Source organism: Phyllobates terribilis, unplaced genomic scaffold, assembly GCF_046119375.1.
Source record: "Phyllobates terribilis strain yellow unplaced genomic scaffold, ASM4611937v1 Scaffold_8__6_contigs__length_399053987, whole genome shotgun sequence".
NCBI classification, from domain to species: domain Eukaryota; kingdom Metazoa; phylum Chordata; class Amphibia; order Anura; family Dendrobatidae; genus Phyllobates; species Phyllobates terribilis.
In genome coordinates, this window is record NW_027362768.1 from 60,338,078 (window position 1) to 60,351,409 (window position 13,332).

Here is a 13,332-nt window from a genome sequence, read left to right on the forward strand (position 1 = left end):
GCCAGTCACAGGCAGTGCCATCGTCAGCTACGGACCTCTTGTAGGCCAGTGACGTGTATTGCAGTGCCGGAAGCCAGCAGGTCTCTGTGCCGCAATAGTTTTCAGCTGAATTTGAGACCATTATTGCTGCACCCCTGCTGAAAATGTGATGAACCCCCTAATATTCCTGGAATTATGCCAGTTTTAATTTTACTGATCTTGGGACATTGTGTCGATCAAAGCCGTTTTATCAAAGGGATCAACCACCATTCTTTAAAAGGTTTATCAAAAGCTAAATTCCCAGCCACTGCAATGCCTCTAGTCTGATAGGAACATCAATCCTGTTGCTTTATCCTGGAGTGATGACTTATCCATTGTGTAATGGCTGCAGCTAATTGCATAGTCAGCAACTTCCACCAATGCGGTGGCACTGAATAGATGGGAATTTAAGATATATTTTTTTATTCTGCCATTATTATATTCTATTTAAAAAAAAAAAAAAAACCCTGAGATCCTTTTAATTAAATCAGTGTAGAGTTGTTGGCTTAGATTTTGCCTAGTCATTGTGATTGCCCGAACTGCATTAAATATATTCCAAAGAAGTGAACACAAAGTGTTTAAAAACCAAGGCTTGTGGCATTGTGCAGTAACCAGGAAATCCAAGTCAACGTGATGTAACTTCAATAACTAAAAAGGAAATATATGTATGTTGTTGCTGAAATCTGCAGAAACATGAAATGAATTGTAGATTTGTGCAGTCGCTGTGGTGGTAGAAGAACCAGAAGAGAAAAGTAGAAATACAATAAAAGGAAAATATGGAAAAGGATCAGACGACTGATATATATTTTTTTAAATCTGCTTGATGGAACACATAAAAACCTACAAGAAGCAAAATGAAAAATAAACCCTTCTGTAAATAAAAAGCAAGTGCATTTAAATAAAATAGGGTTCTTAGTAACACTGTTTTGGATCAAAAATAGTATGAAAGCTATCCCACCAGCGACAAGGTGAACCCGTTTAGGATTTTTTTTTTCTATTATTGAACACATGCAGGTCTCAAATGTCAGGCATACGTTGTATTTTGATTTTGGACCTCTAAAGATGTCATTTGTGTTGTGGGTGTACGTATGTAGAGGGGTGTGTGTTTTGATTTTTTTTTTTTTTTTTTTTTTGACTGGATCTACTTTAATTATCTTGGGCAGTTGACATGCTCACACACAGATGAACTTTGGGACTATTAAAGGGGTTTTCCTACGAACAAAAGTTAATTTTAATCAATGGCTGTGTCTGACAGTCTACGGAACATGGTCTGATCATACCACACCTTTTGGACAGGGGAGAAAGCAAGAGTATACAGATATTACAGCACGGGATCACAAATGATTCTTTTTGTGAGTTAAATAAAAATGTTATGCCTGTTTTTAAACAATGTTTTACTTCAAACAAGGAATCAACTGTGATCCAATGCTGTCCTGTCTGTATACTCTTTTGCTTTCTCCCCTGCTGTGGTATGATTAGATTATGTCACTGCATGGTCAGACACGGCCATTGATTAAAATTAACTTTTGTTTGTGGGAAAACCCCTTTAATGTTTAGAGGATTAATAGGAACAAGAAGAGGAAGTGGAAGTGTGAACTATGAATAGTGCCTTGTTTGTTGCAAATCCTATGGTTAATGATTCACAATGGTGATAACAGTAGCAGTGAAATGTTAATGCTGAACTAAACTACCTGTCATGGGCAAATTAGGCAGGAAGATGAACTAAATGGATTTGCAGTACTTGGTGTAACTATATTTAATGGCATTCAGTGTCTAAAATTATAATGTCTTTATGCAAACACACGTCATGTAAACTAGAACAGGATGTAAATCAACTTCTTATTGAGTAAATAATTAATGTAATCCTCAGGATATATTCACAAATTTGCAAGGTTCATTTGCCGTATATGTTGAGGAATAGACAGCAAAGTCATCAGAAACTAAAGTGACTGTGCAAAAGTAAAAACAGTCCCAAGTTGGTAGAAATAACATGTATTCATCCTGAAAATAAAATATTACCGTTGTGTAAGTTCGTAAAGATCGGTGTGCAAATTAATTGTAGATCATATTCTTGATGCAAGATGATGGCATCTAGGTAATCACTGCAGAGAAAGACCCTCCTCAGTGATCTGGATGTGTGGGCATTGTGTAATACTAGGGGTGGATGCATGTCCATCTTATTTCAGTGATTCCTTGTACCATGTTTGTCTTATAGACTTTTTTATTTTTAGATTTTATAGAGAACACACTGATCTCTCCCTTACTTGTCTCTTGGAATGAATTGTGTGGTTTTATTTTGAAGCATCTCCTAGCACTATGTGGATAATGTGATGTCCTAATATTTCTTGTTGGTATACCTTCTTTGTGCTGAATTGTTCATTTTTTAGGGCATCATGCACAAAAATATAATACCACAAGGTTTACATTTTTTAATAGAAGCTAATAGGTGACTGAAGGATGACACCAGAGAGATCACACACACCCAACCACTGCCACCAATATGTGATGCACCTTGCAGCCCCGCCTAACATCACTATTACGTCAGAGGGATCACGCAGTATGGTCTCTCCACTTTCACCATCGTGACGTTCCGCACTCCCCCAAGGTTAGCTTGGCACCGTTTAACAGACACCTCCTGTCTACATGGGCGCAGGGACGCATGGGGAGTGAGTGTGGCCCATGCAGCCGCTGACATGACACACTCTTTCTCACAATTCTGACAGGCTGAGAGGCCCCTTTCACTAGCACCAGTGAAACTAAATGATGCCAGCCTGGTAGGACTGCCACCAGTTCCTCGTTGGATATAAGCCCAGACCGTTAATGCGATTTATATCTGTCAAGAAACTAGCTCCAGTAGCATGTGAAGTTAAACCGAGAACACAGACGTGTGGATTCAGATAAAAGAGCAGCCCAAGGTTAAATTAGATACTTAATCACATTAAGGGCATACTAGACAAAACACAATGGTTATACTTATACAATGATCAGATATGCAAATACAGGTGAAGTACAAAAGATATAAGCAGATGAAACATGTCAGTTACCGGCTTGATTTTCGGCCTTGTGAGCTGGACCACATGGGGGATGTGGCGTGCCAGCTGTATCCAGTTCCTTCCAGTGACATGCCCCCCTCAGGTAGAAGTGCACAGCAATCCTAAGCAGAAGAGACAGCCACATGGCCTTATGCAAGCGTTAAACCCCTTGGTCAGTCACTTCCTTTCCCGTCCCCCCCCCCCCCAAGATGGTCTTAATCCCCGCTACCCTGGGTTTTTATAGCTGAAACTCTAAAACCTATGATGAATCATAACTTCCCAACGGAAGGTCATAGAGCAGCAGTTATGGTGCCGTCGGAACCTGCCAGGCCCCTGTTTTGCTTAGAGAACAAGCAGGCTTTTCTACCTGGCTTCTATTAGCCATCTGTGTATCTCCCCAGTGTGCTAGAGCACATCGAGACCCAGGCAGACATTCGGTCCATTCCCGAGATCTCTAAAATGTAACCGGTGTACATCTACGATGTACGATTTTACCTCCATAATCTCCTTATGAAATTCTCATCTGGGAAATTAGAATGAAGCTGTTGCACAGCAAGGATTCCGCAAGAAGTCATTCCATCATGAAGGTCTTGGTTCAAGTTGAGTGGGACTTTTTCCCTTTTAAAGAGGAGGAGGCTGGTCCACCTGCTGAGTCAGGTGTCCTGTTACAGCTACACATGCTGAAGGAGGATTGTAATCTTGGACCGGATATGATAGTTAATGGGTATGACATTAAATCTCCCCCATATTCTTCACAGTGACATATACTACTGCATAGGCATTCAGGGTTCATATGTCAGAAGTATATATAAGGGGAGATCCATTGTAGATCTCTAACGCACATTGAAATTGCAGTGTGAATTGATTTTTTTTTTTTTTCTGGCTTGCATTATTTATGGCCTATTCCACCTCTGGCACCCCCTCCGATCAGAGAAGTTGAGCTACAGCAATAGTAAACTGTGTACAGAGCCCTAAATGGACATATACTTTACTAGCTATTCTTGGTTACTTAAGCTCAGCTCCTATAGAAGGGAACAGCAACCAAGAATGGTCATTATACAGTATTTGGAGCCATGCTAACTATGTTCTCTATCCAGTGTACTGCTGCAGTGGGATAGAGCTGATCGTTCTGTTGTCAAACCCACACGGTTATGTATCGATGAGCTATCCTCAGGATTTCAAGGACCTTCAGTATTGAGCTATCCTCTTTAAGATAGGCCATCAATATCAGTTTGTTGGGCATTTATACACATTAGAATGAAGTCAGATGACCCTGCCAATATTGACGACTGCCAGCCAACTGATGGTCAGGAGAGATATTGATTACGCATGTCTGATTTTGGACTGCAGATTGCATTGTTCTCCATAAGATAAGCTTCTGGCCAATGTGTCAGCAGGTTGCTTTCTCATAGAAAACCAACCGCCAAGAGTTCCTGTGTTATCTCAGCCAACTGTCCCATACACTGGAGGACTCTCTCAACCATCTATACAGCCAGCTTAACTCTTGGCTCACCTTTGACCAATTGTTTGAAGGGGCCATGCCCCTTTTGTTTACATTGCTATATCTACCTATATGCTATATACTTAGTAGCGGCTATGCTGGGTATTAGTGTTATCTCACTTAATGAATAGGACAGTGATCCAATACCCACCACAGCCAGTATTTGTTTACTGTATGTACAAAATGAAGAGGCGACTGCCAAAAAATACTGAGCCATGAACTCTAAACAATGAAGGATTTGATAGAGCATGGTAGTCCCCTCAAGAAGCTGATTAGTCAAAGGTAGAGTGTTATAAAACTACTCTGATCCTGAAAACCTTATTTAAAAATAGACTTTTTTCTAATATTGATGTAGGGGCAAATTGACTTTTAATCTCCCCTTTTGAGTGCTGTACCCTGTCTGTATTCCAGTTGACCTTTTTATTGATGTGTTTTTTTTTTCTTGTAACAGAGAATGCACAGCAAGTTGACGAACATGCAGGAAAAAATAAGTGATGGTCAGTGTCCATTGCCCTTGTTTACATGTCTTCATGTGAAGCCTGATGTGTCAGAGCTGATGTTTGCTGGTAAGATTTCTGGATATCTGCCTGTTATAGTAGATTTTCAGTGACCCTTTTATAAACAGAATTCACACAAGCTAAGTATGCACAGAGCAGAGAAAAATGGAAGCTATGAATATTTGATGTTCAGATAGAAGGCTTTAATACGAGCATAAGGAGTCAGTTATATTACAATTGAATTGTTATCAACCTTTATATGGTCACTGTTGCAATAAAATCTCTCTGCCCTCTCAACTCCTTATTTACTCTGCAATAAAGCAAAATTTCATATTGATTAGGGTGGTCTACATGCTCATTGAGGGATCATGTAACCACTGTTAAATTAAATCTATAGTGATAATAGAGCTGGGAGGAAGAGGGAGTAGCAGAGTGAGAGAAGCAAATGCCAAACACAGTCCCCTGCAGCTGATTTCTAGTGTATTGTATTTTTTGTTTTATTTTTTCTTTTTCATGCCAGTGCTGGATTCACAGCTACACGGAGTATAGGTTTGTAATGTCCTCACTACTGCAACTAAAGGTATGCTACATAGACCTGTGAGGGATTCCTTCTCTCCTGTATGTGTACTTTTGGCTTGGAGACATGGCAGCTATTCTCAACCCACTAGCTCAGACAACTGAAAATTAGATATGGAGAGAACAGATGGTAAAATTGGTGAAAAATGCAGGATGCAAGTCATATAAAGGCCAGAAATATTGCCTTATCTAAAATGACATGACTTTGTGTTCTGGAAAGTTTCCTACTAGAAGTATGCTGAATTGTATCCTGGATGGCTAATAACTTGCCATATTTTTATGAAGCTTCTTCTGAAATGGACTAGGCACAGTATGTGTCTTGCATTCTGTGCCCCTACACTTTGTTCACACAAGTCTTAATGCCCCACTAGAAATGCCATTGGTACCCTATGAACTCTGATGACTTGACCTTCTTATTTATTTGTGGTTTCTATCATTTTGGCACATGCATCATGTTCTGTGAATATAGTCTTACTTGCCCATGTATCTGCTTAAACAACTTTACCAGGATGCCATGAATGTCATACTGGTAGGGGACGACTCTCTGCACACCACAGATCTAATGTTTGAAGGAGCTGTATTAATTGTGCAAGTGCTGCAGCTGGATTTCATTGATTTGTATTTTTTTTTTTTCTTTCTATTTTGTGTATTGTTTCTTTTTGATAGCAGTTGCATGTTTCTGCATACAGATCTGCCAACTAGTGGCAACAACATGTACTAAATATCTAATGTCATAGACTTCTCAATTAAATTAGTAAAATGTTCAAAATGATATATGTAGACTGCTTTTTATGATGGCACGCACAACCTATTTGGCCCTCATCTCACTCTTGGGTTTAAATTGTACATTAATGCAATGAGCGCTACATTATTCCAATATGCCTGTCTTCTTACCATGATTTTCTGCTTGCGTTTGACGCGCTTCACGACTTTACAGCATACTTACTGAAGCTAATGACGTACGTGATTTCCTAAATTTAAACAAGTGGAATCAGTAAAAAAAAGAACTTGCCTTGCCAGCCTGTTACTGGTTTTATTTGTGCATTAAAACTTTTGAACAATTTCCATTTAAAAGTGCATTATCCCATAAATGTCTATTTAGGATCCAACCTAGGCTAATGGCTCTTGGCTGTATTTACTTTGTCTTAATTCGCTGTAAAGACGCAAGCAGGAAACCAATAATAATTATGACATAGGAGTTGTTGAATAATTTCATAAAACATTTACTTCTGGCGTATTAAGCAAATGATTGCAAATATAGTAATGACTGACTAAACGCCTAATAAAAAGTAACTAGTGTAGCTATATATTGTGACTAGTTGTTAAATCTGTTGTTTGCTTCTCATATACTTACTGGTGTCTGTTTCTCTACACCTTACCCGCCATAAGTATGTGTGCCATTAAAGCGAGAAGCTACATAGTATATACTTTGTGACTTGTGTTACTCCATGGTGTGTGGATATGCATAGATTTATAACTGAGATAACTTAAGATATAGTCGTCGTCAGAGGAGTTTTTTTAAATAAAGCTAAAAAACATCAATGTTTCCTACGCCGATTTGTACAATGACAAGCATACCTTAGCACTTGATATGGTATAATTTTTCAATTTTCTCACTCCTCCTGTATGTCTTTTGAAGGCAGGTCCCAAGGTGCCAAAGAGGGTGCAGTTTTTCAGATATGCATTTGTCTGTGTACTTGTGACTTCAATAAGTTGGAGAAAAATGTTATAATTTGCGTTCTTTTAAAGAAGCAGCTGAACAGCTGAAAACACCCCTGACTGGTGACAGCCGTTGCGTTATCATGTAGGGTACATTGGGTACAGTGCTGTGATGCAAATGTTATCCCCCTAGTCTTGCATTATTGTTAGCCACTAGTGTTGAGCGAGCACTAAAATGCTCAGGTGCTCGAAGCTCGAGCCGAGCTCACCGTGATGCTCGGGTCCTCGACCCGAGCAACGAGCTCAATGTTAGTCTATGGGAGACCCAAGCATTTTTGCGGTGGCACCCCCGGCAGTCTGTAGAAAACCTAAAAAGTGCCCAAAACGATAGTGACAGTGTTCAAATGACATGGGGACAGCATGGGGGATGCCCCAGGAAGCATTTCTGACCCCCAGGTCACTGCTGTCAACAACATGGTCAGAGGTATTAAGCCACTTTTACGGGCTCACAATAAAACGTTCAAAAATGAAACAAACGGTTTTCCTGTGAAATGTTAAGGAACTTCCTTTCCAGGGTAAAGACTTGTGTGTAAGGTAAAATAAATAACCCAAAACAAAAATACTCCTCCACACCTTGGGCTATGTTCACAAGTAGCATTTTTTTATGCGTTTTTGCACTTTTGTATTGCTTTCAACCGTGACAAATGCATTCACCGGGAAATGTCATTTTAACATTTTACAACCTTATCTGGCCATGTGCTGTGTGACACATGAATACAGTGCTGAAAAGACATGGGAACAGCATGGGGAAGACCCCTGGAAGCATCTCTAACACCCAGGTCACTGCCTAAAAGTGTGCCCATCAGAAGTGATCCTTGCTGCATCAGAAGATGCAGACTTGCAACTATCCCCGTGCAAGTCCTTGTCCCAGGGCAGTGTTCAATTGTACCTCTCCCATTCCTTGCAATGCAAGCGCAAGTATGCAGCCTGCCACCCACCCACCATACCATACTGCTTGCTTGCTTGCACTTGAAATTGGGCCTTTTTGGCATGTGGAGGCGGAATCTGGCCACCACGTCATGGCTGCGTCAGCGGCCTGGTATCCATACTCAGTCCCCAGCTGCCCGGCGACCGGGTGTCCATGCTTGGTCCCCAGCCACCCCTATTTGAAGGACAGCCTAACCACAAACACATGGACAAGTGAATGTGGCCAGGGATGGTCCATCTGACTGACTCCTTCACACTAGGTTAATATTGTAGAAGCCGGGACACAGTTGGACACTGGGATGCAACACGTCCTCCAGACATAGAGGATTGCGGATCCTGCGTCAATCAGGCTTCAACACAAAGTTCAGAAGGTAGACAGCAGCAGTGGTCTGCCTCCTACACAATGAGTAAATTATTCATGATCATGAGGCCATCCATCTCCTTAGCTTTCTGTTCCTTGGAATGCAAGCGCATGTCTGTAGTAGCTGCTAGGCCTGAGGTGGTCAGCGTTTTGGCGCATATCCTACCTCCTCTGAGGATTGCTGGATGTTTTCCTGATACTATCCCAGTTCTATGACTCCCGTTAAAACAAAGCTTCAGGTGATGGAAGAGGTGGTGGCAAAGGAGAAAGAGCAGGAGGAACAGGGACTATTCACATCAATATCAGGCCAGTCAACCACACATGTCTTGTAGGATATGTTTCTGTACCAAAAGGAGCTGTTCGGCTACACAGTTATAGGGCATACAGTGAGTGCAATGCCTACCAAAAATTTTGAGGCACTCCAATGCCCCTTGGAAGTGACATGGAGGTCAGAGGGCCTTAACTAAACTGTTTTTTCCATTTATAGCAACTGGGTCTCCTGTACACTGTTGGCCTAAGCATTGAATGCAAGGCTTTCCAAAAATTATGAGGAACTGCAATGCCCCTTGAAACAGACGTGGATTACAGCGTACTAAAAACCTTCTACCCATTATTGGGGAGTGGGTCTCCCTTAGTGTTCGCCTATGCATTGAAAAGCAAAAGCTGACTAAAATTAGGAGGAAATGGAATGCCCATTGAAAGAGTCGTGGAGGTTAGAGGTAATTTAAAACAACATTTCAATACCCCTTGGAAGAGCATATTAAAAACATTATTACCATTATTGGGGAGTGGGTCTCCCATAGTCTTTGCCTATGCCTTCCAAGCAAAAGCTGCCAAAAATTAGGATGGAGGAACTTGCAGTGCTGGCAACACTGACTACGGTCACCCTGTTGGTATAGTGGATAAGGAGAAGAGCAAAATACAGCCGAAATGAGGAAGCGTATACCCAGGTGTGAAGCGGTGCATGGGAATACACCTCCCGAAATAACACAGTGGATTTGACTTTACTTTACTCTGCTGTCATTTGGTGCTGATGAGAAGTCTGGCCCAATCCAGCCCTTATTCATTTTGATAAGGGTCAGCATTGTCAGTTGACAGGCGAGTGCGCTTATCTGTTATAATTCCCCCAGCGGCACTAAAACACGCTCCGATAACAGAGCGAGTTCATTCCAAGTGTCCAGCTTGGATACCCAATAATTAAAAGGCACAGAGGAATCACGGAGGACGCTGGTATGGTTGGCAAGGTACTCCCTCATCTTTTCAAACTTTCCACTCCTTGTGAGAGTACCCTGCGCCTCAGGGCCTGTAAGCTGGATGGGTCTCAGAAAACTGTCCCAGAATGTTGACAGTATCCCCCTGCCTCTGCTGGATTGTAGTTGCGTCTCTCTCGCCTGTACACCTTGGTAGGTCAATGAACTGTGACCTCTGCCACTAGCGTGTTCAGATGGGAATTTTAACAGTTCTGCCGCAAGGGCCTTCTGGTACTGCCACATTTTTGTAGACTTCTCCACCTCCGGAATAAGAGTGAAAGTTGTCCTTGTAGTGGGGGTCTAAAAGTGTCACCAACCAGTAATGACTGTCACCCAACATTTTGACAACGCAAGGGTCATGGTTATGGCAGCATAACATAAAGTCAGCCATGCGTGCCAGACTGGTAACGGGCAAGACTTCCGTGTCCTCACCAAGATGACGACTGACCATGCTCTCCTCCTCCTCCTCCCCCCTGTCCTCAGGCCACCCACGCTGGACCGATGGTATGACAGTTGTACAGGTACTACCGTCTACAGTGCATGATGCCGCCACCTCCTCCTCCTCCTCCTCCTCCTCCTCCTCCTCCTCCTCCTCCTCCTCCTCCTCCTCCTCCTCCTCCTCCTCCTCCTCCTCCTCCTCCTCCTCCTCCTCCTCCTCCTCCCGCCACCGACGCTGAACCGACGGTTTGACAGTTGTACAGGTACTACGGTCTACAGCTCATGATACCAGCTCCTGTTCATCCTCCTCCCTCATTGTCCCCCAATGCATGTTGGGATGAGATGAGGCTGGGCTGTGTGTAATCTCCCGCTACGGCTTCTTGATCCATCTCATCATTCTCTGGCTGCAATGCCTCCTCTTTAATTCTCTGCAGAGAGCGTTGCAAAAGACAGACAAGTGGGATGCTGACACTAATGATGGCGTCATCGCCACTCGCCATCTTGGTGGACTCCTCAAAGTTTCTCAGGATGGTACATATGTGAGACATCCAGGTCCACTCCTGAGGTCTTATGTGTGGAGTCTGACCTGAATATTGACGGCCTTGTTGCAGCTGGTACTCCACAACTGCTCTCTTCTGCTCACAAATCCTTTTGCAACATGTGGAGGGTAGAGTTCCAACGTGTGGGGACATCACACACCAGTCGGTGTGCCGGAAGCTGCAAACGCTGCTGCAATACAGCAAGGGCGGCGGAAGGTGTAGCCGACTTGCGAAAATGAGCTGACAGGCGGTGTACTTTGATGAGCAGATCTGGCAACTCTGGGTACGATTTAAGAAACCGCTGAACCACGAGGTTAAGCACATTAGCCAGGCATGGTACGTGTGTGATTTCGCCTCGCCTCAGCCACCACCAGGTTACGGCCATTGTCACACATGACCATGCCTGGATGTAGGTTCAATGATCTCGGTCACAGATCTGCCTGCTCTTTCACAGCTGTCCCTAACTCACAAGCAGTTGAGGTTTATCACCTAAGCTTATGAGTTTCAGCACAGCCTGTTGCCACTTGGCTGAGGCAGTACTGCAGTGCTTCCAGCTTGTAACTGATGTGGTGATATCTAAGATGGAGGCTGAACATGAGGAGGAGGATGATGCGCAGGAGCTGTACACTGTGGGGGAAACTCTGACTGACAGGGCCCGCAATCCTTGGTGTAGGGAGGATGTGTTCCGTCCCAAGGTCCGACTGGGTCCCGGCTTCCACTATGTTTACCCAGTGTGCCGTCAGGGAGATGTACCGTCCCTGGCCACAAGCATTTGTCCACGTGTCCTTTGTCAGGTGGACTCTCCCAGTAACTGCGTTGTTGAGGGCACGGCAGATGTTTTGGGACACGTGCTTGTGTAGTGCGGGGATGGCACACCGGGCAAAATAGTGTCGGCTGGGGACAGAGTACCGAGGGACTGCCACCGCCATAAGGTTACGGAAGGATTCGGTCTCCTCCAGCCTAAAAGGCAGCATTTCCAACTCAAGCAGTCGTGAAATATGCAAATTTAGGACTGTGGGGCGTTGGCTGTAAATTTGCGCTTTCTTTCAAAGCTCTGGCATATGGACAATTGAACTCTGCGATGGGACGTGGACGTTGATGCGGTTTCTTGAGAAACTGCCATAACAAGTGAAGACTGAGAGGAGGGGGCATCTTTGCATGCAGTATGGACAGGGGATAGCCTTGCAAGCGCAACAGGGGGTTCTCTTACACGCACAACAGTGGAAGAAGCAGTGGTGACACCCGCTGACACTGGTCGTGGACCCTGGGGTTCACCCCACAGTCGGGTGCTTTGCTGACATGTGCCTGATCATGCTGGTGGTGGTCAGGCTGGTAGTTTTGTCACCCCTGCTAATGCTGGCATGGCAGGTGGTACAAATGGCCTTTTTGGGGTTATCATCAGAGTCTTTAAAAAAATTCCATACTCTGGAAGACCTACCGCTTGTACCTGCAACGTCCCTTGTGTGACGGGGAACTGTTGCCCGCCTTCTGTGTGCGGCCACCACACTGCTTCTTCCTGCCTGTTGGGGTACTCTGCCTCCCTCCCCCTCTGTGCTGCTGGCCTCGCTCTGCGTGTCCTCCTGCCACGTTGGGTCAGTTACTAGATCATCCACCACCTCCTCCTCTTCCACTTGCGCACCACGGTCCTCCTCCTCACTTCGTGGCAATTGTCTCGTCCTCGTCCACCTCCTGACAAATTGCCGGCGTCTACTTCCTGTGGCCGTGGCTGTTCAAATATTTGGCCATCTCTACATGGGATCTCCTCTTCCACCACTTCAAGCAGAGCGTGCGAGGGGCACAAATATGGAAATGGACCAGTGAACAGCTCTTCAGTGTGTCCAACTGTGGGATCAGTTGCTGTCTGACGACACTCGGCATGGTGGGAGGAAGGAGCATCAGGGTGAAGAGGAGTATGCGGTCGAGACTCATGGCTACTTACACTTGACCGTGTGGTGGTGCCCAGGTGACTGGAAGTATTATCTGCTATCCAATTAATAACGTGTTCACACTGATCAGTTCGCAATAGTGGTGTTTTAGTTTGCTTCCCTAGTAATTCGGTCAAGAACTGGGAGCGAGAAGATGTGGCTGTTGGTTGTGGTGCATTTTCACCTTTGGCCACTGCCCCATCCTCTGCACGCACCATCACCAGAACGTCCAGTTCCACGTCCCTTGCCATGCGCCTTGCCCATTGTAAATGAAGTAAATTAGCTTACACTCGCACTATCAATGGCAAAAGGGTAATAAAAAGGAGATTTGAACCGTAGAACTGCAAAACCACCGTTCTAGTTATCTGGCCTACACCAGACTATTTTAAACAGATATATTGGTGTCTGAACACTCAAACACACTCAATTTTGTTTGTTTGTTTGTTTTTTTTCGGGGGGGGGATACCAAAAGGTTTATGAGACGGGTATTTGTACAATCTGACTGAGGGGGAAAAAAGAGGATTTAGATGAAGGGAAAAAAAAAAGAGT

General features: G+C 43.9%; 1 protein-coding gene across 6 annotated transcripts in view; it reads left to right on the top strand.

The window, feature by feature from the left end:
* Positions 1 to 13,332, top strand: part of PLA2G4A (phospholipase A2 group IVA) — a 213,582-nt gene that overhangs the window by 121,206 nt on the left and 79,044 nt on the right. For all 6 annotated transcript variants that reach the window (XM_073642987.1, XM_073642988.1, XM_073642990.1 and 3 more), the window contains one exon: positions 5,003 to 5,117. In XM_073642987.1, coding sequence (XP_073499088.1) covers positions 5,003 to 5,117 — 115 coding nt within the window. The remainder of the gene's footprint in view (positions 1 to 5,002; positions 5,118 to 13,332) is intronic.